The following is a 26562-nucleotide window of genomic DNA, read 5'->3' as shown; positions in this document are numbered from 1 at the left end:
TAAGTAGATCTTCTCTCCTAGACAGACAGCTCTAGAAAGGAAGATAAGAACCAGGCAAGGCTTAGGAAAACAGGCTGAATCACACATGACAGACAGCACTCACGGAGAGGACACAATTGGGGGCCATTCTGTCTATCAGAATAAAGCCGGTAAGAGGGCTGTGGGGAAGCTTGTAGAAGAAGCCTTCCCTGAACTTCTGGGATAAGGAGTTGACTTTCCCCAGACCAGGATGGGATGGAGGTATAGGAAGAAATGGAAAGACATCTGGTTGCTCACGGTCTCATGTTTTCCACCCACAGGTACAAATTCCTCCCAGAGCAGCTCCCCAAGTTCAAGTGCCCCCAATTCTCCAGCAGGTTCAGGGCACATCCGGCCCAGCACCCTCCATGGCCTGGCTCCCAAACTCAGCGGGCAGCGATACCGCTCTGGAAGACGGAAGTCGGCTGGCAGCATCCCTCTCTCCCCGCTGGCCAGGACACCCTCTCCCACTCCACAGCCTACCTCTCCTCAGCGTTCACCATCCCCACTGTTGGGACACTCACTGGGCAATGCCAAGATCACTCAGGCCTTTCCTAGCAAGATGCACTCTCCCCCCACAATCGTCAGACACATCGTGAGGCCCAAGAGTGCAGAGCCGCCCCGCTCCCCACTGCTGAAACGGGTGCAGTCGGAGGAAAAGTTGTCACCCTCCTATGGCAGTGACAAGAAGCTTCTGTGCTCCCGCAAGCATAGCCTAGAGGTGACACAAGAGGAGGTACAGAGGGAGCAGTGTCAGCGGGAAGTGACACTGCAGAGCCTGGAAGAGAATGTGTGTGACGCTCCTTCCCTCAGTCGGGCCAGGCCAGTGGAGCAAGGCTGTCTGAAACGCCCCGTGTCCCGGAAGGTGGGCAGGCAAGAGTCTGTGGATGACCTGGACCGGGACAAGCTGAAAGCCAAGGTTGTCGTAAAGAAACCAGAAGAGAAACATGAATCGCACCAGAAACCTCACAGCCTTGGTGGTGATTCGGAAAGCTATGCTCTCTTCAGGCTAGAGGAGAGAGAGAAAAAAGTGTACTCCAAGGGGTTGGAAAGGTCAGGCCATTTTGAAAACACATCAGCAGAGTTGCCTTCTGTGGGCAGCCTGCTGAAGGACACTCTTCACAAGCAGGCCAGCGTGAGGGCCAGCGAGGGGGTGACCTCAGACGGGGCAGCTTGCAGCCTGACACCAGGGGAGCACAGCCAGTCTCTAGGTGACTTTAAGCGGGCCTCAGCTTCTGGCATTCTCCATGATAGTGTGTGCCCCATCTCTGATAGGCCTGCTCCTGGAAAGGTTGAATACTCGGAGAAGGCCTCTCAGGCCAAAGAGCTCCTTCGAAGTGAAAAACTAGACAGCAAGCTGGCCAATATTGATTACCTCAGAAAGAAAATGTCATTGGATGACAAAGATGACAGCCACTGTGCCATCCTGAAACCCAAGATAACATCTAGCGCCCATGAATGTCTGCCAGGGAACCCCATACGGCCCATGGCAGGGCAACAAGAGACCCCGCCAGCCTCTGAAAACCGGGCATTCATCAACAGTACCCACACACCTCAGATGAGTGCAGTTTCCTTTGTTCCTCTCAAAGCCTTAGCTGGCCGGGTAGAGAACGGAGGGGAGAAAGCAGGCTTAGCTGCTCCCGAGTCCCCTGTCAGGAAGAGCCCCTCCGAGTATAAGCTAGAGGGCAGGTCAGTTTCATGTCTCAAGCCGATCGAGGGCACACTGGACATTGCTCTCCTGTCTGGACCTCACGCCTCCAAAACAGAGTTGCTTTCCCCAGAGCCTGCACAGAGTCCCAGCCCAGGCATCAACGTGGGACCATGTGTGCCACTAGCTCTTCCTGGGAGCAGTGGGAAAAAGGGAGACTCCACCAGCCTGAGAGAGCCTTCCTCAGCCAACTTAAAAGTAAATAAATCTTATCTGCTGGAGCCTCGGTTCCTACCCCCGAGCCGGGCTCTCCAGGACTCTCTCGCAGCCTCTGGGCCAGAACCGAAGTCAAAGCCGGAAAGGAAGCTCATTCATCCTTCTGCCAGGAGCCCAGCAACTGTCACAGAGAGCAATCTTCAGCAGAAAGAGGGTGGTCCCGCCACACACCAAGACCGCTCCACTGACACCAGGAACCTCCCTGGCCCAGGGCAGACCCTACACAATGTGGACCTACCCAGGCTGTGTACACGTGCCCCACTCCCACCGGAAGGGACGCCCGCAAAGGAGAAGCCATGTCTGAAGGAACCCTCTGCCAAGGTGAAAAGCGAGTGGTCTGCCGTGAGGGATGACGGACACAGAGATCCCTGTGCGAAGCTGTGCCCGGCAGAGACTGGTAAAGCCAGCGACAGTTCCAAACCCCTGCCTTCCGGGGGGAGGACCCAACCCGATTTCTACAAGCAGACCCAGACTTCGGAGAAAGCATGGGCGCATGCAAAAACAAACCACAAAGATAGCCAAGATGAGGTGAAGTCCCTGGCCAGGGAGGACTCAGCTTCACTTTTATATGAAAAGGAGATAGGCCGGGCACGAAAAGGTCCTGAACCCAAACCGGAAGTTCCTGCTACCCGGTGCCCTCCTCAGCCACCAGGAATTGAGGGTGAGAAGCGAGAAAAGCTCTCCGCTGCCCCCTCTTTGCAGAAACAGGCTCCCAAAGAGCCAGACAGGAAGGAACAGACTTCGCAAAGGCCTGGAGGTAGTGGCCCTCAACAACCCCCACCCACCAAAGAGCTGTCTAACTCAGCATCCTGGCAGCACGGCAGTTCTCCGAGTCACACTTTAAAGAAGGAGCCCGGGACCAAAGCTGCCGCTGCAGAACCAAGCACCAGCCTTCATGACACTCCCCGATCTGCTACAGCCACCACCACTGCCATTGCCACCACCACCACTACCACCAGTGCCGGGCACAGTGACTGCAGTAGCCATAAGGCCCGGCCTGGCCCTGACCCCAGCCCTTCAAAGTCTAAGCACCAAGACAGGTCCCTCTCCTCACAGAAGCTGAGTGCTGGCTCTGCAAAAGGCAAAGAGCCTGTCACTCAACCCCTGGGTGGTTCCATCAGAGAAGGCAAGGGTGGCAGCAAGGGTCCAGTGGACACATTTTCTGCTGTCCTGACCACCCAGGGCAAAGCAAGTGATGTGCTTGTGCAGGGAGAAGGTCGGGTCTCAATCATTGTCCACACTGAAGAGTGTCCTCTCGATGCCAAACTGAAAAACACCAATGGAGGGTGTCCCCCAGAGATGCAGGCGAAGCATCCACCCAGACAAGGACATCTCAGTGAAGCAGCAGACCAGAAGCCACTCATTGCTGGTGAGAAGCAAAGCCCGTCTCCAAAGCATCCCAAACCATCCACTGTGAAAGATTACCCCAGTCTGTGCAGACAGACAGACAGAAGCCCAAGCCATCAGGCTACCACTGGGGACAGGAAGGCAGAAGGAAAGAAATGCACAGACGCACTTTATGTCGCAGCCCCAGAGGGCTACAAGCCAGAGGCCAGCCCTTCTCTCCACCACGGCGAGACCGGACTCAGAGGCTCAGAGAGGCCACCCATGGGCATGGGGAAGGGCTTCTCTGAGCCCAAGGGGAAAGGGCCAGGTCCCCAGAAGTCACTGGCTGAAACAGGCAAGCCCAGCGGTATGAAAAGGTCACCCTCTGCCACCGTGCAGAGCTCTCTCCGCTCAGCTGCCCCCCCAGAAAAGTCTCTGAGTTACTCAGCCAGCTTTCCCGAGGCCCAGCCTGGAGTGCGAGAGGTCCCTGCAGCCAACAGCAGCCCCTCATCTGCCAAGGCTACAGGGGGGACCTCAGAGTTCCCAGCCCCCAGCAGCAGGGACCACAGGAAGCTTCAGTCTGGAGGAGACGGCCGAAGCCAAATGATAAAGAGTGACTCTCTGCCCTCCTTCCGCCTCTCCACCTCTGCTCTGGAGTCACATTTCCAGGATCCACAGGTGCCCATCGCATCAGGCCACCGAGGCAGGGCACTGTCAGTAACTGCTGCCACAGGAGAACCCAAAGGGAGAGAGCTCGCCCAGCCTCCCCCAGTCAGGAAACAGAATGCGTGCAGAGAGGCGACCAGAGCACCCCCAGCCCCAAGCACAGATCGCTCCCTCCCTCTTTCCTCAGAGAAAGACTTCGTGGTTCGGCAGAGAAGGGGCAAGGAGACCTTAAGGAGCAGTCCTCACAAAAAGGCCTCCTAACAGGCAGCTCTGGTGGCATGGCTATGAGACCCAGCCCAAGCGTAGCTGGGACTGGGTCTTTGTCACCTTACAAACCAGCACTGTATGGGAATGTCCTCCATGCAGAGCCCAGAGGCTCATAAGGAGGAGGAGAGACAGGAAAAAAAAAAAGGGAACTTTCTTCCAGATGCCTTCCCAGTAGTAACCGGTAAAACTGTTGCCAGATAGTGTTTGTACAAAACCTGCCTTCCCAGCGATGAGCTGGTGAGGAAGAGAAGCTCTCTGTACATAACCTAGCAATGTGTTTGGGTCGGGATGTAGAGTGTGCACCTTGCAGCTGACCACCTTGCTGACCGAAGCTTTTCTAGATTGAACATATTTGTTTTTACCACGTAACCATAACGTAGTAAGAAAGCAAAGTGGTCAGGCTGGGGGAGGTGTGTGAAAAATAGAAACCCACCCGTAACTGCGTGTGTATGCCTCCACCTATGTGTTTTGGTCTGTGGTCTGAGAATAGTTCAAGGCTCCATTTGTAGAAGTAGAGTTAAAGATGAAAGGAAGCCCTAACTACAGTAGATGGTGAGGTTTTTTTTTTGTGTGTGTGTGTGTGTATGTGTGTGTGTGTATATATTTAACCAGGATTTCTGATAGTACTGAATCTGGCTACCTGTATTTCTGAGCTGCTGCTTTTGGACCCCTCCGCTAGGAGTGGCCAGGACAGGGGGAGCTGGGCATCTCTTTGACAGCCCTCGTAAGGGACATTTTGACCCTCAGGTCCAAGTGGCCCAAAAGGCAATGGTCCTTGTCTCTGGGTTATATGTCTGGTCTTCACCGGAGGGCACACAGGGACTATAAACACACTGCAGGTCAGCTTTCTTTCTTTCTCTCCTTCCTTCCTTTCTAAGCTCTACCCTCAGGCCTTTATGCTGTGAGTCCAAGAAGCACATATTCGTGGCAGGCACTGGACCAGCGCTGCTGGTGAGGAAACAGGCAAGTCCCTGGCTGCACACAAATCCGCTAGCACTTAGGTGGAGCGATACGCATTAGGCATTGGAAGAGGCTTTAACTTTGCTTTGGTTGAAGAAAAGGAGGGGGGTGGATTTTGGCATCATAGCATATATATTAAAGAATAATCAGGACATCAGATACATTTTAATACATAGCTGGGGCCTTATGTTGTAGATGAAGCTTGCTGTTTTTAGCAAGTTCCTGGGTTTCACATTCATTTCTGATGCATCGAGTAGCTCCATGCATTTCATAACACAATCTCTTTATTTGTATGCAAAAAATTTACTGTATTAATAAAGAGCATCATTTTGTAACAAAGAGACTGGAGCTATTTGGTGCTTGAATGTGAACATCCTTTTTACTTTTGCTAAGCCTTATTTAAATTTTGTATACCAGGAAATATGTAGAACTTGTCAGATCATTTTAGCTCTGAGGGTTTTTCTGGGTTGTTTCTGTTGTTGCGATGGTTTTTTTATGTTTTGTTTTGTTTTGTTTCGTTGGTGGGTTTGGGTTTTTGTTTTGTTTTGTTTTGTTTTAATGGCTTGTTTTGAATTGTAAGATGGCACTTGCTGACTAAGACACAATGCAGACAAATTTTTATAAGATGCTTGGGATCCATAACAAGACTTTGTTCTATAAGAGGAAAAAAAAATTACAAATGAATAATGAACCTAGCTCCAGACCCCTCAGGGGTGTCTTGGTATCTGTACACCATAGGATTGTTTATGTGAGCACAGCCCTGTGGATTGTAAATCACCTAGCGAGGTTGTAAGCACTCCAGAAACAAAGGCATCACGTCACCATCTGCCTGGTTGCCCTTGGTTGCCAAGCCAGTTGGTGATGGCAAAAGGAAAGGAAAAGGGAGATTCTGCCCCACTCCTGTCTCCCCACCCCCAGACAGCTCCAGCCATCCCCCCATCACTACATTGTGAAACTGTAGAACAAATATTTTTTTACAAGAACTCCAATGGGTCTCAAAAAACGGTCTCAAAGCTTACAGTGCATATCTGGTTGGCAGATCTAACAGCCTAATCCTTCTCCACTCAGAGATCAGGACAGGTCTGTCCAGGAGGTAGTTCATGGTTTACAGACTTTGCTTTTAACTGTCCCGTTTTCTTTAAAGCACAGCCAGCTGCTTGTTTACAAAGGATATTTTTTATGTATATTTTGTATAGTGTATTATCATTTTTGCCAAATTTGTTTTTGCATTTTGGACGAGTAAAGGAGTACTTAAGGTTGCTCACATGTGATACCTGTTTGTTGTTGTGAAATCTCCCCCCAACCAGCTGGTAGGATTTCTCCCGTGTTCCCTTTGGTCAGTCTCTGTGTGGTTGTAAGATGTGCCCCTCGGTAGCGCTCCCAGCTGTAGACTTACCAGCTTCAGTTTGTTAGGATCTGTGCAATAAAGTGTTTGCAGTCTTATTTTCTCTGAGAACTACCCCCCCATGAATGTCATAATTGTTGTATATTGAACAAATATTTATACTTATGCAGTTGCATAACATTGAATAAAAATTTAGCATGAAAGATGACTTGCGTGTTTCTTCGAGCATGTACAGATACATGCCATATACATGTGATCCCTTGTGTTCTCTAGGAATGCTTTTCGGTGAGCGGAGTGGTGTGCCTCTTTCCCTTTTGCCCTACACAAATAGTTTGTTCCTCAAGGAAAATCTTCTAGCTTATTCCTCCTCTTTTGTGCGCCCCCCCCCCCCCCGCAGCCTTCCACAGAATATACCAACATACCCACAGATAACTCACCACCTTTCCAGCAGAGAGGTCTCGGCTCCTATGACTCCCCATGTTCTTTAAGATCCCAATCTAAAGATTACCTCCCAGTTTCAGAAACCCCCTTTCCTTGCTTCCTTCTTTACTGGCCAAAGAAGCATATGTACTTGATAGGTTTTAGACCCCCCTGTCACTCTCAATACCAGGGTGTGGCTTCTATATACAGTACACACTGGTTTGAGGGACACAGTGTTCGCCATTTCCCAGCATCACTCATGTGACCCATGTCCCACTGCTGACCAGTATCCTCCAACACGACTCCCTTTTAAGCCGAATCCAACTATTTTCCTCCTCACACGTGTATGCCCATGTGAACACACATTCATAGAAATTCAATGCTCACTAGTGTTCTCTAATGTTCCTTCCATCCCTCAAACCTTCCTGCCTTCCCCATCTTTCCTCTGGTCACATCCTAATTTTCTACCAAAAAGATTTCTCTCTGGTAAAACAAAACAACAACAAAAACAAGACAAAACAAAAAAAAAATGTGTGATCATTTTCACAGACTCTTGTCATTAACCCCCACCCCCAGCCAGCAACCTCTGCCTCCTCCCCTGAGCAGCTGTCATAGTCTCGCCCCAAAGTAACGGTAGAAGCTTCCTAAGTTTCCCTCTCTACTCTCAGCCCTCTTCTGTTTCTCCCAATGATCCTAGAGAGATTTACACACACACACACACACACACACACACACACACACACACACACACACACTACTGCTTAAGTGTTTAAAAACCTCCCTCAAACATTCTTTTTTTAGTCTATCTTTTAGGACATTTCCCATTGTTTTAAGAAAGTTTCAGGTTCCCAGTATTTTCTAGAGCTGAAAGCCCAGAATTGGCTGGTCCCATTTGTTCAGTTGCTGGCCAGGGCTTCGAGGCAGCGGCTGTCATAATGGCAGAAGCTGTTGCAAGAGAGATCATATAGCAAGATGGGAAGCCAGAGAGACTCGGGAGCCAGGCTTGTTCATTTCTATATATAAAAAGCTACCCTTGTGAGAACAAACCAGAACCCAAGACAACTACATTAACCCCTACTGAGGGTGGCATTTCCAGTGTCCTACTGACCTTTTCAGGGACTTTAAAAGCTCAGTGCTGCCATCTTGGGAAGTAGCTTCCAGGATTTAGTCACTTCCAACATTAGCAGAGAATAAAACCCCAACTAATGAATGTTCTTTGCCTTGGGTACTAGAAAGACCTTTCCTAGCAGGCTATGGGAGTCTCTGCATTATCTTGGAATTTTCTGTTTCTCCATGTAGATCTTTCTGAGATCCAGGCTTCCTGTTCATCTGTCCTGCTTCCTTTTTCTACAACCACAAACATAGGAAATATTTCCTTAGCTGAATTGAAGAGAAAAAAAATGTTAATAGTGCCTATCATTTTTGTGGCTACTTCATCAGAGTGCCACATTATATACTAGGTGCAAACCTTATTCAATCTGAGCGTCCATCCTTGAGTTCTATGCTCTTTCATCATAGCCATTAAGTAACCACGGCCCAGAAGACAGAGGTTAAGAGGCAGCCTAACCTTGACTTACAGGCTTAGGAGTTGACCTTCTGCACACTCACTGGGCAGCACACACTTGCAATCTACCTCCAGCCAAGTCTTCCTGAATCCACCTTCCTTTTTGTAAATCAGAATCTGAAAGGGGTCAGAATCACAACAATTTTTTTTTTGCTTGCATACCATAATTCTTCCTGCTGAGATGCATCATTTTATACATGAAAATGATCGATTTACTGGAACTTGGTACCATGCTATGGAGAAGAAAAAGCCCAGCCTCCCCATGGAGGAAGCCCCCCCCACACACAAGAGTATTAAGCACATGCATTTTCAGAACCGCTTGTAGCCACAGAAGTACTCGTTACTCAACCAGATTCTAGTGAGTGTATAACGCGTTAGAGGAAGAAATGAAAGACAGGGGGAGGTTCCAAAGGTATTTACTCTGTTCCAGGGTGAGCAAAACTAAAGAGACCATGAAAAGACAGACTTGGAACTGCCATGTTCCTGTGAGTCTAGTCACCGGGATGGAATTCCCTGTGTTATGATTTTAGCATCTACACAATACTGTTGGGGATTTTTAAAAGATGCATTCATCATTTTGTATATGAATTTGTGTGTGCACTCGCACACACACACCTTGTTTGCATGTCTAGTGCCCGCACACACACACATACACACCCTCACACACACACCTTGTTTGCATGTCTAGTGCCCGCACACACACACATACACACCCTCACACACACACCTTGTTTGCATGTCTAGTGCCCGCACACACACACATATACACCCTCACACACACACCTTGTTTGCATGTCTAGTGCCCGTGCACACACACACACACACACACACTTTGTTTGCATGTCTAGTGCCCATGGAGGCCAGAGGAGGGTATCAGAGCCCCCTGGAACTGGAGTTATAGACAGATAAGCTGGGAAGTGAACCCAGGTCCTCTAACAAGAGCAGCAAGTGCTTTTTTAACACTGAACTATCTCTCCAGCCCCCAGTTTTTAATTTTGCAAGTATAGTTAAATCATTGAAGCAATAGTATTTCTCTAACCAAGCGAGGACTGTATCCTTCTTGAGCCCAAGGCATTGTTCTTGAAAGATCCTGAAAGAATGTAAAAGGACATAAAAGCCCTGAAATTGGCAAGATAGATGTCAATGTTAGCAGAACTAGCTTCACTGATTTAGAAAAATAGAGGTGCACAATGCTCTGGCCACTCCTTGAACCTGTGTGTCTGCCAATGTTTTGACCATTCCTTGACCCATGTGTGTGCCCACTGATGAAACCCATTGCCAGGTGTTTGTGATATTGGTTGCTGAGAAAGAGTCAGAAAATATCCCCAGCAACCACAGCCCAGCCAATCCTGAGTTGCTACACCTGCACCAGACTCTTTCCTTGTACCCCTCCCATACCCATTTCTTGAGAACAGACATTGTTTAGATCTGGAAATCCCCTACTCCCCCCCCCCTTCTCCTTTCCCCCCTGAGGTCCTATAAAAACTGGGACCTCTTTCCCCTCGAGGTCAACTTCTCTACCCCTGCGTGGGATAAGAGTCGTCCCCAGAGCTCTGGCTTTCCCTGAATAAAGCCACATGTGGTTTGTAACAAGCTCGTTCTATCGTGAGTTCTTGGGTGTCCGCTATTGTCCTGAGGCCTGAGCAAGTGGCTCCTTTCGGAGTCTTTCATTCTCAGTGAATCTCTAATGATGGGGCCATAGGTTTCAAAAATTATGAATTTTCTTTTTGCATAGGAATGAAAATTAAGTAGGGAAGAAGATCTAAGAGTATCGTGCTTAGATAAATAGAAGGGGAAATCACTTCCAAAAAAAACCAAAAATAGCACTAATCTACTCATTCAAGGAGATCATATTGGCCCTCCAACAGTCAAGCTCTCCTAAGCCAGCAGGCTGGCTTATTTTATCCCCAGCATGCACATGAGCCTCATGGGACTCTTTCATGTTCTGCCTCAGACAGCTGGGTAGGGATAAACATTCGGAAAATCCAATAATGTCTTCAGTGAACCAAACGCTACTCACTATCTGTTTGACCATAGCAAAAAATGACCAGGTCCAAACATTTGTCTTCTCAGGTGTTCTGAAATACAGTCAAAGGTCGAGGAGCAAAAACAGAACAGCACTGGTTGAGTCACCTCCTCCATGAGAAATCCCCAATAGAGCATTAAGCTATTTGTCATTCATTAATAAAAAAACAAAAGATATTTCCCATATAACTGCTAGTACAATTACCTAGAGTTTAAGGAGCCTGCCCATTTAAAATGGACCCAACAATGCCTATATCCCTCGACTTCAAAGCCAGCTAGAGGCTAAGACTCTCAAGTCCTACTTCTTACCAACTAATTTTTCTCTCTTTAGCCCACTTAATTCTCCATTCAAGTTTGCGACATTCTGTTAGCATTTCTTTCCAGACTCTCTAGAAGAAAGTTACTTTGGGTGTTTATCAAACATACATATCCAAGGCTGCGTCTCAAAGCCCCAGGGAGGGGCTGGAGAGATGACTCAGCAGTTAAGAGCACTGGCTGCTTTTTCAGAAGCTCTGATTCCCACCACACACATGGCAGCTCACAGGCATCTATAACTCCAGGCTTGAGAACCAATGCCCTCTTTTAACCTCCATGAACACTGCCACAAGTGGTATAGAGACATACAGGCACAAAAAAACACTCACACACACTAAATACAGGTTTTAAGATGGGTTGTTTTTGTTTTTTGTTTTATTATTATTATTATTATTCTTCAAGAAGCCTGGGAAATGGCTTGTAATCATTCGATAAGACTACCTAATCCTTCTGATTAGGGCTGGTCTACAAATGTGCTAACCATGTGTTCAAACTTAGCTCTGGCTAGTGTGTGACAGTTACTACTGCTTAGACCCTTGGGTATGAGGTACTCCTAATAATCATTAAGGAAGTAACTTAAATGTTTGCTGGCCTACTTCATATGCTTAGCAATGTCTTCCATCTGCCATCTTTCTTGAGCCTCTGCATGATTGCTTGAACTTGCCTGTGTTTTTCCCATTTTCCAGACAAGGAAACAGTCCCACGCCTGCTGACAACCTTTCCAAACATCACGAAATGGCATAGAATGCCAGGCTGCTCTCACTGAGCTAAAACACCATTCTTCCTTTAAAGCAAGCAAACAAACAAAAAACCATATAGTGCTAAATTACAAATTTTAGAATTGCTGGAAAATTGCAAGACAAAGGAGAATGATCATTCTCCGTGATAGAACTCCCTTATTCTAATTAAGCAGCAATTTCCCACGTAGCATTTTTGGTTCCCAATACAAATGCAACATGAAGACATCTAGCTATATCAACTACACATATGCCCTTCAATGAAGGTCAAATGTTAGGAACTCAAATATTAGGGTGTTGAAGTAATACTATAAACATTTCCTGCTAGTATGTTCAACTCATTCCTCAAGACAGTACATGTGTGTCATTCCTCTCCATTATATTTAATATTGCACACATGTCATACAGTAAAGAGCTAGATATGACTAACACTTTGGAAAACCTATTTTTATTACTTTCTTCTTTATTTAGAAGCCAGTCATCCTAAGTCAGGGTCATATTCTTGAGAGCTGAGACACCTCAGACTCCTGACTAAGAATCATTAACCCCTACCCTCACACACACACACACACACACACACACACACACACACACACACACAAATACAGCAACATTTCAGTGAATTCTGAAACCACAAATTACAAAAGACAAGGTCATTTTCTCATATTTGCAGTTGAGAATGGACAGTTGATCTTGTTCAAAAGAGAATTCCTTAAACCAATCACTTAAGTTCACGGGTGTTTATGGAACAAAGAAAACCACAACTTGAATCAAGCAGGATTTCAGCTCCTGACAGTGATCAGACAACAGTGGTAGGAAAATAGAAACAGAAAAAGGATCACTGGGCACAACCTAAATCGCCTAGTCAATTAGTTGTTGAATAAGTTGATTGCAGCTTAAGCAATTAGCTGCCCACAGGGTCTTCCTTTACTAAGCTCAGCTGCTATGATTAAACGGCAGTGTTTTGGTTCATTGGCCTCAGTTCTATGCTCCCAGTCTATATCCATGGTCTCCCACAATTCCCACTGTGTGAGAACTTGATCAGGATCTGGGCCAGTGCATCCACTCTCAGGAGACATCATCTCTAGAATATGGTGTCCTCCTGAGCAACCGTTTGAGTGGTCCTTCCAGGCTAGAGGCCAGTTACAACCCATCAGATGGCTACATGTGAACATTCGAGACTTTGAGGGAGCACAGTGTTCAAGCAGAATGATAAAACTACCAGGACAGTCTCTGGAGTGTGCTACTTAGTCAAGGTCTTCCACAAGAATCAAAAGTCAGACAGCTTAAGAACAGGCCACATGAGGAGTCTAACCTGCCCATTTTAGTCTATTTAATTCACTTGTGACTGAGTATCTGGCAGTCCCCAGTGTGCTTTATACACATTGAACACAAATTATGTGTTACACAGACTCCATCCTCCCTGTTCGGCTGGTAAGTGATCTGGCACCTTGTTTCTGAATGGAACTAACTCAGGGAGAAGATGGATCTAGAAGTTCACTTGCCTGCCTAGACCTGTTGTGTTAGAACCCTGTGGTTATACAAATGAGTAGCTGCCTCGTCATGACAGCCTCATTCTGTATTGTGGGGAAATGTGTCTAAAGCTTCTAGAAAGCTTTTGCTAGTAGATGCTACATGAATACTCCAACAGGTAGTCTTTTCTAGGAGTCCAGAGGCTCCCCAAAGTTAGAAGATACAGACTCAAAAGTTCTGAAGTTTTATTTCAACCTATACTGGAAGGGCTTAAACAGCCAACATGTCGGTCTCTCCCCCATAACTACAATTATTCTGTGCACTCTACATCGGACTGCAGAGCCTTTAGCAGTGAAAACTAAGACTCTACTTTAGCAGTAAAACAAAGACTGAGAAGCCTCAAAGCCCACTCTTGGTTCATATTTAACATTAAATTTAAATCCCAATGCAGGCAATCTGATTTGGTCAAACCTGGAGGCATTCACTTGAATTGCATATCTCAGCAGTCTTAGAACAACTTGGCTTGGTATGAAGGCAGAGAAAATATTCCCTGGATTTCAGCCAACCTCTCTTCTTCCTGATGTAGGGTTAGCTGTTTTTGGAAGAGTTTCTCTGCTAGTATTATAGGAATTCTTTATCTTGTCCAAGAATAAGATCTTTATGCTATCAGAAACCTATACTTAGTAGGGTTCCCCCTTGGTGAGGGTGAGCTTACCTGGAAATGACAATGCTTCAAGCAAGAGAAAATAACATCTATGAAATGATGCTGCCCAAGGTGGCTCTGTGTGTGTGTGTGTGTGTGTGTGTGTGTGTGTGTGTGTGTGTGTGTGTGTGTGATAGGTATGTTCATTCTGTTGTGACACCATGCATGTCACATGTCATGTGCACCATGACAAATGCAACTTGTAGAGGAAGGATTCATTGATATCACTACACCACAGTCAGAGACCAGCTGAGATTTCACTATAAGAGTCACAAAATTGACAAGAAAACTCTGTAGGAATAATGTTTTTGTGCAATGTGTAAAATCCTTGTGTTATGCAAATGCTGATTTCTCTGCCCTCATATCTTGTTTCAATATGGACATAGCATTATAATGCTTATGTCAAGAATCTCCTGTGTCAAATTTGTGTAAGCAATGTTTATCATTTATTTTCTCCTTGCTAATAAAAGCTGATTACCCAATGGCTATACAGAGGAGAGAATAGGGCAGACTTCTGCCAGCCAGGGAAAAAGAGAAAGTGAGAAGAGTAAGACAAATTGAACCAAGAGGAGGGAAAGAGAGAAGATATCATGAGAGTTTAGTTAGAGCATGGAAGGTCCTAAATGCAAGTATTATGGGGATTTTGGCTGGAAGGTAGGTAGATTAGCTTAAAGGCTTAAATATATATCAAATGACTACCCAGGTATTATTGTAAAGGCTTAAATAAATCTTGGTCTCTCTGTATCATTATTGGGGAATTAGCTGGGATAAAGAAAAACAGCTGCTGTATTAATTTACAGCATACATTTATATTAAAATTACCATTTACAAAACCCAGTGTCTATTCCAGTCTTCTAAAATAATTATGATCAGATCAGGCATATCAGGTTTCTATTTGAGTTTCATAATTTTTAATTCTATTTTTATTTCTGTGTATGAATATGAGTTTGCATGAATATATTTGCACACATGCATCTAGGAGATCAAAGGCCACCAGATGCTCAAAGTTAGAGTTACAAGAAATTGTGAGCCACCACATAGGTACTGAAAATCGAACCCATTTCCTCTCCCACAGCAGCAGTAAGTGTTCTCAATAACTGAGGTACCTCTCTAGCCCCTCATACAAATACAATTCAGAGAGGATCCAAGACCACTTATTGAGTGTGCTAAATTTTGTGAAGAGCATTATTCAGTCTAAAGCTTGTCTCTATTCAATAGTTTCAAAAGGCATATTTTGTCAAATTATAGAATATAACTCTTCCTGGAGTAAGAACATAGGTTAGCAAATTACTATCCTGCATACTTACACCTTTGATATGGGTAGCCAAGTCTCAGGAACACTTTAATTACTTTCTAACTTTAGCCAGCTTAATCAAAAAGCTTTTTCATAAGATTCATCTCCCACATAACTTACAACCTTACTATCCATTCAGTTATTTATTCTGGAGTGTTTTTCTTCTTTTCCTCCTCTCTCTCTAACTTTGGAATAACTAGTCATTCTACTTCAAACCAACAACATCATTTTAAAAAAACAACAAAAGAATATGGGTTATTTTAAATTATGTGTATGTTTCTGTGTTGATATGAACATGTGACTTTCAGTGTCTGTGGATACCAGAACAGGGCACTGGATCCCCAGAGCTGGAGTTACAGGCAGTTGGGAGCTACCTGGTGTGAGTGCTAGAATCCAACTGTGCCATTTTACTGTGCAAAATAGCAGTGAGCACTAAACCCCATCCCCTGGAGCTGAAATTATAGACATACAGATGATTGCAAATCACATGACATTGGGTCTTCTGTAAGAACAGCAAGTGCTCTTAACCACTGAACTCAGGGCTGAAATCAACCAAGTAGAAACAAAGAGAACTATACAAAGAATCAACAAACCCAGGAGCTGGTACTTTGAGAAAATCAACAAGATAGATAAACCCTTAGCCAGACTCACCAGAGGGCACAGAGACAGTATCCAAATTAACAAAATCAGAAATGAAAATGGAGCCATAACAACAGAAACTGAAGAAATTTTAAAAATTATCAGATCCAACTACAAAAGCCTATACTCAAGAAAACTGGGAAATCTAGATGAAATGGATGATTTTCAAGACAGATACTAGGTACCAATGTTAAATCAGGATCAGATAAACCATCTAAACAATCCCATAACCCCAAGGAAATAGAAGCAATCATTTAAAGTCTCTCAACCAAAAAAAAAAAAAAAAAAACAAAAAAAAAACAAAACAAAAAACAAAAAAAAAACAAAAACAACCCAGTACCAGATGTTTTTAGTGCAGAATTCTATCAGACTTTCAAGGAAGACATAATATCAATACTTTTCAAAATATTTCATAAAATAGAAACAGAAGGAACAGTAGCCAGTACATTCTATGAAGGCACAGTTACACTGATACCTAAACCACAAAAAGATTCAACAAAGAAGGAGATCTACAGACCAATTTCCCTCATGAATACTGTTGCAAAAATACTCAATAAAATTCTTGCAAATCAAAGCCAAGAACACATGAAAACGATCATTCACCACGACCAAGTAGAATTCATCCCATGGATGCAGGGATGGTTCAATATATATATGGTAATCTACTATATAAACAAACTCAAAGGAAAAAAAACACATGATCTTCTCATTAGATACTGAAAAATCCTTTGACAAAGCACAACACCCCTTCATGTTAAAAGTATTGGAGAGAGCAGGAATTGGAGGACCATACCTAGATATAATAAAAGTAATATACAGCAAGCCAACAGCCAATATCAAGCAAAATGGAGAGAAAGTTGAAGCAATCCTACTAAAATCAGGGACTAGACAAGGCTGCCCACTTTCCCCCTATCTATTCAATATAGTACTTGAAGTTCTAGCCAGAGCAATTAGGCAACAAAAGAAGATCAAACGATACAAATTGGAAAGGAGGAAGTCAAGATACCACTATTTCCAGATGACAGGATAGTGTACATAAGTGACCCTCCCCAAAAAACCCTCAGGGGAACTCCTACAGCTGATAAACAACTTCAGCAAAGTGGCTGGATACAAAGTTAACTCAAACAAATCAGTAGCCTTCCTCTGAGTAGAGGATAAATAGGCTGAGAAAGAAATTAGGGAAACAACACCCTTTACAGTAGTCACAAATAATATGAAATATCTTGGTGTGACAGTAACTGAACAAGTGAATGATCTGTATGACAAAAATTTTAAGTCTCTGAAGAAAGAAATTGAAGAAGACCTCAGAAGATAGAAAGATCTCCATGCTCATGGATCAGCAGGATTCACATAGTAAAAATGGCCATCTTACCAAAAGCAATCTACAGATTCAATGCAATCCCCATCAAAATTCCAACTCAATTCTTCACAGAGATAGAAAGAGCAATTCTAAAATGTATCTGGAATAACAAAAAATCCAGGATAGCAAATACCATTCTCAACAATAAAAGAACTTCTGGGTGAATAACCATCCCTGACCTCAAGCTATACTACAGAGCAATAGTAATGAAAAAAATAAAAACAAAGAACAAAAAACATGGTATTGGTATAGAGACACACAGGTAGATAAATGGAATAGAATTCAAGACCCAGATATGAACCCACACACCTTTGGTCACTTGATCTTTGGCAAAGGCAAAAAGACAGCATTTTCAACAAATGGTGCTGATTCAACTGGCAGTCAGCATGTAGAAAAATGCAAATTAACCCATTCTTAGCTCCTTGTACAAAGCTCAAGTCCAAGTAGATCAAGGACCTCCACATAAGACCAGATGCTATGAATCTAATAGAAGAGAAAGTGGGAAAGAACCTTGAACACATTGACACAGGGGAAATTTTCCTGAACAGAACACCAATGGCTTATGCTCTAAGATCAAGAATTGACAAATGGGACCTCATAAAATTGCAAAGATTCTGTAAGGCAAAGGACAATGTCAATAAGACAAAATGGCAACTCACAGATTGGGAAAAGATCTTTACCAACCCTACATCTGATAGAGGGCTAACATCCAAAATATACAAAGAACTGAAGAAGTTAGACTCCAGAGAACATAGTAACCCTATTTAAGAATGGGATACAGAGCTAAACAGAGAATTCTCAACTGAGGAATTTTTGAATGGCTGAGAAGCACTTAAATGTTCAATATCCTTAGTCATCAGGGAAATGCAAATCAAAAGACCATGAGATTCCACCTCACACCAGTCAGAATGGCTAAGATCAAACACTCAGGTGACAGCAGATGCTGATGAGAATACAGAGAAAGAAGAACACTCCTCCATTGCTGGTGGGATTGCAAGCTGGTACAACCTCTCTGGAAATAAATCTGGTGGTTCCTCAGAAAATTGGAAATAGTTCTACCTGAGGACTCAGGTATACTACTCCTGGGCATATACCCAAAAGATGCTCCAACATATAACAAGGACACATGCTCCACTATGTTCATAGAAGCCTTATTTAAAATAGCCAGAAGCTGGAAAGAACCCAGATGATTTTCAAAAGAGGAATGGATACAGAAAATGTGGTACATTTATAAAATGGAGTAGTACTCAGCTATTGAAAACAACAACTTCATGAAATGGCAAATGGATGGAACTTGAAAGTGTCATCCTAAGTGAGGTAACTCAGTCACAAAAGGGCATACATGGTATATACTCACTGGCCAGTGGATATTACCAAAAAAAAAAAAAAAAAAAAAAAAAAGCTCAGAAAACCCACACTATAACTCTCAGACTATATGAAGCCAATGAACAAAGAAGACCACATCCAAGTGTGTATGCTATAGCCCTACTCAGAAGGGGCAAGAAAATAATCTCAGGAAGTAGAGGGAGGAATATGGGAAGGAGAGAGGAGGAGGAGGGAGATGGGGGGCTCTTTCAGATATGGGGGAGAAGTACAGAGGGTCAGGAATTTCAAAAGAGATGTATAACAGTGGGGGAAGGGGAACTGAAGGTAACCACTAGAAAGTCCCAGATACTAGGGACCCAAGAGGCTCCCAGCACCCACCAGGGAAGATATTAGCCAAAATACCCAACAAAAGAGAGAACCTGTAAAGACCATATCTAGTGGATAGGCACACACACCACACACCACACACCACACACCACACACACACCCGTTGAAGGACAGGGCCACCCACCCATCTCAAAAATATTAATCCAGAATTCCTCCTGTCAAATGAAATACAGAGACGAAGATTGGAGCAGAGACTGAAGGAAAGGCCATCCAGAGACTGCCCCACCTAGGGATCCATCCCAGCTACAGACACCAAACCCAGACACTATTGCTGATGACAAGAAGCACTTGCTGATAGGAGCCTGGTATAGCTGTCCCCTGAGAGGCTTTGCCAGAGCCTGACCAATACAGATACAGATGCACTCAGTCAAACATGGGACTGAGCATAGGGACCTCAGTGGAGAAGTTAGGGAAAGGATTGAAGGAGCTGAAGGGGTTTGCAATATCAACCAACTAGAAAGCCCAGTGCCAAGTACCCTTGTGTGTGTGTGTTGATGATCAATGGGGTTTCATAGAACTCCCTTGAAGATTATAGGCTGCTTTGGTTGCTTTTAGTTACCCTTCAGAACTTGATGGTAAGACCATGGTGTTGCATCACAGAACATAAAAAAATCAAGCTGATATAGACCAGGAAACTTCATGTCCACTCGTTAACTCTTATCAGGATAGAAGGTGCTGCACAGATTACAGGGAGAGAAAAATAGACAACAATCATACCCCACTGTGAACCTACTAAGCTATAATAACAATTTGCCAGGAAAGATATCCCATTGGTGTAATAGTGACATAAATGTAGAAATATTTGACTAATTTTCAGACTGGATTTAAGGCTTGTTCCACAAGATGGAAGTCATGTCTGATACCACTAGCTGGTTAAAAAAAAAATACCATTGTTGTCTAGGTCATAGGCCTTTGGAGTAAATCTAATACTATTTTGCTAAATGGGCAAAGTAATATATGCATCCTAAGTTCTTATCTTATATAAATTAATGCATGCTTCAACCCTCATCAGAGAAGCTTCTTTTAAATAATAATAATAATAATAATAATACAGAGACTGGTCAAACACAGAGAGTAAGAAATTCTGGAATTCTCATATCCAAATGATGCATCTGTATTGGACCTTCTTCCCTTGAGGATCAGAGACCAACTTGGAAGACAGGGTAGAAAGATTCTGAGAACCAAGGGCAGTGGTTTCTCCACAGCAAAACAGTACCTTTGCCTCCCATGGCAGGGCTATTGAACACATAAACTGTAGGCACAAGGCCTGTAGGAAAGACAATCCACACACAATTCCATCATGTAGCCAGGAGATGGCCTTGAGATCACAACTATCAGTGATTGATAGCAGCTAGGAAAGAGTGAATCAGTTTTCTTCAATGATCTATCCCCCTAGAGGCTACTCTCTATCTAAAAGATGTATTGATGCCTCTATACCCATGCACACATAGGCAACACTATGTGGACTCTGAGTTGTTGTTGGGGTTTTTTTTTTTTTTTTTTAAAGCACAGAGAGTTTAGAGGGAAAAGTGGGGGTAGTGGTGAGTAATTGGAATGAAGGGATAGCGGAGGAATTTGATTAAAACACATTACATTGCATGTATCCAATTTTCAAACTATAAATAAAAATTATAAAAATAATAGACCATGTGGCAAGCCAAAAATACATTGTAACATGTTTAACATTTGAAATAATGTCACACATCATTTCTGATTATTGAAGAATGAGACTAATATCAATAGCAAGAGAAAATTTTAAACATACACAAGGACACAGAGACCAAAGGAACAATGAGTTATTGAGGCAATGAGCAGGGATTTTAAAAAAAAATTTCTTCAAATCAATCATTAGTTGAAATACAACAGAAGAAATCAATAACCATTTATTAGCATTTTACTCTTAGTAAGACTCATTTGCGCCCAAAGCTTATAGAACAGTTGAAAATACTTGGTATCAGCATTTTTCAGATACACACCATTTGACAGTCTAGAAACATTTCCTCACAAAACAATTGTCTTTATGACTACAAAGAGACCTAAGAACCACTTTTCTCTACTATATGATACCAAGATGTTCCACCACCAGAGATCGTTCATTGTCATCCACTAAGCTGAGACCAGCACCATGCATATTAAATAAGGAGCAGAGGAATGAAATCTGTGAATTTAGTTCACCCATTCATCAGTAATTCATCAACATAACACAGAACTGTGAATGGACAACCCTCTTTCCTCTCAGCGCTTGAGGTAATTACTAATTTTTCATATTCTATTGCTTAAAGTGTATATAAACACATTTCTTCTATGACACTCTGTGACAGAGGAACTCTACTTATTCCATTTATCATCTTTTCCTGGTGCTACTAGAATGTGTTACATGGGCAGCCAGGTACCTGATAAATGAATAGGTTCTATTATTCAGTATTTTCCAGCTAGTCAAACATGTTACACATTTTTTTCCAATGAGAAAAGTAAATAGATGTCTTCTCTCTTCAAAACAGTTTCTCGTATTCTATTCCAGTCAATGGTAATTAGAACATGTCCTGAAGTCAGGCTGCAATTTATCTTGCCAGACTCTCTCCACAAACACACAATCAAATCAGAATTAATAAAAAGCCTGTTTTCGTTTTTAATATCTGAAAAAAAGTCATCTGACAGTTCATAAATTTCCCGCATGTAATTTGCTACAGCTAGACTCTTAAGACGTCAGGAGGATTCTGGAAACTAGGAAAAATTCCATCCATAAATTTCTATCTATCTCAGCCATCTGAGCACCAAAGCAAAAGCATTCCTAAGTTCTCCTGCAGTTAAAAGACAGAGCCTCCATTGCACTGTCTCTCAGACTTCCTAATGCTGCAACCCCTTAATACAGTTCCTCATGCTGTGGTGACCCCCAACAACAAAATTATTCCATTGCTACTTCAGAACTATAATTTTGTTACTATTATTAATCATACTATAAATATCTGGTATGCAGGGCATCTGATATAAGACCCTTGTGAACAAACAGGTCATTTGGTTCCTAAAAGGGTCTTCACCCACAGGTTGAGAACCACCACTCCAAAGGGCCTTGGTTCTTACAGTCCTCTGAAGATAACTTATCCCATGACAGAGAATGTCAATACGGGCTGACAGAACTTGTCAAAACAACCCCAAGCACCTAAGGGCCCTTTCATTATTTTAAAAGCCTCACTCAGTGTATATTTTCTTTGCCCTTTCCAATTTCCTCATCTTAGCAAGGGCTTGTGTCAAATCACCCTTCCCCTTTCTGGACTGATCTTCCTCATTATTGCCCTAAGGTTGTTGGCTGGAATCAAATTTCAGGCCTACAGACCAACATCTGCTGAGATTAACACATACAGAAAGCCCACTTAGTGTATTTGGTCAAAGGTACTCCAGGATACATCTTAGTTCTTTCCCTGGGAGAACATTCAGAAATGTAGTCTTTCCTTTCCTTCTAGGCACAGAAAAGGTGAATAGAAATGTTCTTTACAGAGATATATTTCCTTCACTAAAGATAGGACTAAAAGGATAACTAAACATTGGTAACTTTGCAAACCAGTCTGTGCTACCATTGCGGTCGATGCAGATCCTGTTAGCAGGAAGCACAGAAAAGCATGGTTCTGGCTGCCCTAAGATGTCTTACATCGTAAAGCAGCTTGAAGAATCCTACTGAACGGAGGGCGCAACTCTCCAAACAGCTCTCTTTGCCCTTTATTTAGCCATTGAAACGTTTCTATATGCAGCTGTGAATGAACCTAAGGGCTAGAAGGGTATGGCTCAGTGGTGGAGCTCTAAGTTAGCCCAAGGGAGGCCCTGATATCCACCCCTAACCATTAATTCTGTGATGTCTTTGATCCTTGTCTAAATTACCTTATACATACACGGTTCAACCTACATTAAAACTTCCTTGTTGTAGCCTCTATGTTTTAAAGATATTTTTAGAAAGCAAACATAGGAAATAGTAAAACACAACCAACACATGTATAAAGCAAGCAAATAAACACAACAACAAACCCATACCAAGAGTTCTTAGGTTATATGATTAGCCAGAATTCCAGACCCCAAACCATGAACTACCTAGCAGTCTTATTGTCTTCCTGTAGCACAAAGTGACGGTTAGCACTCACCCAGAAGGTCATGTCCTCTCTCACCACATCAATCAACCTAGGATAATTCCACAACCTAGCAATTTGACTTACCTAGGAAATTACCCCCTGCTTCTATGAGAGTGCTCCTCCTACCCACCATCCACTCTCGCCTCACCACCCTAGCATCTCCCTATGCTGGGGTATCAAGCCTTCACAGGACCAGGGGCCTTCCCTCCCTTTGATGCCAGACAAGGCCATCCTCTGGTACACATCCAGCTGGAGCCATGTGTACTCTTTGGTTGGTTTAGTCCCTGGGAGCTCTGGAAGGTCTGGTTGGTTGATATTGTTGTTCTTCCTATAAGGTTGCAAAACCCTTCGGCTCCTTCAGTCCTTGCCCTAACTTCTCCATTGGGGTCCCTGTGCTCAGTCCAAGGTTTGGCTGCGAGCATCTGCATTTGTATTGGTCAGCCTCTGCTCCACTCTCTGTCCCTGCATTTCCTTCAGACAGGAGCAATTCTGGGTTAATATTTTTGAGATGGGTGGGTAACCCCATCCCTCAACTGGAGGCTGTGCCTAATCACTGGATATGGTCTCTATAGGTTCTATCCCCCTTTGTTGGGTATTTTGGCTAAGGTCATCCCTGTTGGGTCCTGGGAACCTCTTGCTGTTTCAAGAGCCCAGTTCTCTGTGTAGTCAATGACATGTTGGTCCAGCATACTTGGGTGTGGAAAGAAGAAAGACCTGTTGGCCATGGTACAAGTTAGTACCTTACACAGCTCTACAAAAAGTCTATTAATTTGGTGAAACCAAGGTCTCTTAGAAATATCCATCCTCTTTCATTAAGCTTCACCAGCAGATGGCTATCTGTAGCCGGGAAGGTGAAGGATGAAGATGCTTGGAGGATCCACTGCAGGCAGGCTATAGCCAGAATGCATGTATCAGTGCCACTTTAAACCATATCCTTAAGTACCAACCTTCCTAAAAAAATTTGTCACAGTGTACTGTCACTTTGGAATACATGTGCTTTGTTAAATGGTGTCATGCTAAAGAAATTCTCCCAAGCTGGAGATATAGCCACTCCTGTTGGACCCAGTGCAGCTTCTGTGAATGGCCCACTGTGATACACGCCCCTCCTCATTCCAACAGTGATCCTTGGCAACAGCTATGGCACCCTCTGTCTTTACTAGAAAAACAATAGTGACCCACAGAGGTTGGGTGCGATAATTGCATTTGAAAACACACATAAAGATACTATCTTTCAGTTAGTGCCACCCCTGAGAAACTATTGACAGTTGAGGGCTTCTGGGAGAGGGACACTCAGGTTTCTTCAAGGGTGGTGTCTTAGTCAGGGTTTCTATTCCTGCACAAACATCATGACCAAGAACTAAGTTGGGGAGGAAAGGGTTTATTTGGCTTACACTTCCACATTGCTATTCATCACTGAAGGAAGTCAGGACTGGAACTCAAGCAGGTCAAAAAGCAGGAGCTGATGCAGAGGCCATGGAGGGATGTTTCTTACCGGCTTGCTTCCCCTGGCTTGCTCAGCCTGCTCTCTTATAGAACCAAGACTACCAGCCCAGAGATGATCCCACCCACAAGGAGCCTTTCCCCCTTGATCACTAATTGAGAAAAAGCCTTACAGCTGAGTCTTGTGGAGGCATTTCCTCAACTGAAGCTCCTTTCTCTGTGATAACTCCAGCTGTGTCAAGTTGACACAAAACTAGCCAGTACAGGTGGCATCTTACAAGGGTCTTCACAACCCCTAATAAGCCAGTCATGCTCTAGTGGATAGCCCCACACCCAGGAGTGTATGATATACAGGAGTATATGATATACAGAAGTATATGATATACAGGATTATATGATATGGTGATAGTGCTAACTGTGCTTTATGGTTTATTTAAAAATAAAAGAAAGGGTGCCGGGCAGTGGTGGTGCACGCCTTTAATCCCAGCGCTTGGGAGGCAGAGGCAGGCAGATTTCTGAGTTCAAGGCCAGCCTGGTCTAGAGAGTTCCAGGACAGCCAGGGCTACAAACCCTGTCTCAAACAAACAACAACAACAAAAAACAAAAACAAAAACAAACAAACAAAAAACCCTCTGATGAGACCTGTACTGTGAGGATAAGTAACTCTGAGGAGGCTGGCCCTAGACCTACAGCCTTCTCATCCTGTAGAGATGTCTTGGTGTAGTAATAACCCGATGCTAACTTTCCTCTACAGGTTTGAGGGGGTCCCTTACATACAAAAGAATGCGAGTACGCTCTCTTTTCAGAATATGGTTCATCTCAAAGCTGTTTACACTTTGGAACCAGGCCTGTCCAATTTTACAAATAGCACGCTTTGCTTGTCACCAGGGTACTGTGACAACATGAAGAGTTCAAACTGACTCCCGGGATGATTGCAAGTTTTCCTGGGGACGAATCAAAGGTTCTGCTAGCAGTGCCATGCTTGTTGGTTCAGAGAGACGGTGTGTCTGGCTGAGAGCAAAGGAGCCACGCCAGGAAAGTTTAAAGCATATCTTCATTCAAGTCCAGGCTCAAATGAGGTCTGAGGAAAAGAATGAGCTGCACGTGAAAGATAGAAACAGAAATCACCAAAGATCTGATTACCCAGGCCAGTGTCAGGCACAACAAACTTAACTCATGGAGTACAGCCTGCCTTTAGTCCCTGAGTCATATCAATGACACTTGAGATGGAATGGTTAACCTTTTCCAAGCATTATTGCTGGAGCAGATTAACATGGTTCGTTTTACCATAAGAGATCACTTTAAAATAAACGAGATGAAATAGTTCTTTGCAATTGAAAATTTACCTTCCTTGCTTACCACATTATTTACTGTAGGAGCTGATATCTGGTCCTTCCACTGTTGTAGCCGGGTGTGCCTAGCAATAAATGTTCTTTATGCTAAAGAGAGGTTGGGGTGGCACAGAGCTGGAAGGATCAGGAGGTGGGGTGAATCCTTAAGGAGTTAGGTAGAATAGAGAGTGAATGTGACCAAAATATGCTGTATAAAGTTCTCGAAGAATTAATAGCTATTTGAAAAGTGAGTGCCCCTTTCCAGTATGTGTTGTTCTCGCAATCCAGGATTCTCTCTCTCTTTCTTTTTCTTCCTTCCTTCCTTCTTCCCTTCCTTCCTTCCTTCCTTCCTTCCTTCCTTCCTTTCCTTCCTTCCTTCCTTTCCCTTTTTTTTTTTTTTTTTTTTTTGGTTTTTCGAGACAGGGTTTCTCTGTATAGCCCTGGCTGTCCTGGAACCCACTTTGTAGACCAGGCTAGCCTCGAACTTAGAAATCCGCCTGCCTCTGCCTCCGAAGTGCTGGGATTAAAGGCGTGTGCCACCACCCCCTAGCCTTTCTTTCTTTCTTTCTTTCTTTTTTTTTTTTTTTTACACAGAAGTCTTAGGAAAATCCAGTCAGCTCTTTTTATGTCCTTATATATGGATTTCTGGAAAAGTTGAATGGACGAAGTCTCAACCTGGATGTGGTCAACACTATCCCAAGGACTCAAATCCCAGACTGATTAAAAGGCAGGAGAAAGAGGATGCCCCAGGCCCCTGTGCTCCTCTTCCTCTGCTGCTGGCCTGGGGCTACACTAGTTCACACTGTAACGAGCAGCCCTGCTATGCCTCCCTCAGTAAAATGAACTTTATTCCCCCAAACCGTGAGTTGAAACAATCCTTCCTTAAGTTACTTTCATCATGCACTTTGTCACAAAATAAAGAAA

The 26562-nt window shown here is 43.8% G+C and overlaps 1 protein-coding gene across 21 annotated transcripts in view; it reads left to right on the top strand.

The window, feature by feature from the left end:
- The window catches only part of Mast4 (microtubule associated serine/threonine kinase family member 4), a 602614-nt gene extending 595903 nt beyond the window's left edge, over positions 1-6711 (top strand). For 20 of the 21 annotated variants that reach the window (XM_017315531.1, XM_017315530.1, XM_017315529.1 and 17 more), the window contains one exon: positions 300-6711. In XM_017315531.1, coding sequence (XP_017171020.1) covers positions 300-4195 — 3896 coding nt within the window. In that variant the 3' untranslated portion in view covers positions 4196-6711. The remainder of the gene's footprint in view (positions 1-299) is intronic. The other variant, NM_175171.3, reaches the window with a different exon arrangement.
- Positions 6712-26562: the final 19851 nt, after the last annotated feature.

This window comes from Mus musculus, chromosome 13, assembly GCF_000001635.26.
Source record: "Mus musculus strain C57BL/6J chromosome 13, GRCm38.p6 C57BL/6J".
NCBI lineage: Eukaryota > Metazoa > Chordata > Mammalia > Rodentia > Muridae > Mus > Mus musculus.
This window is presented reverse-complemented; position numbering and strand designations above follow the sequence as displayed.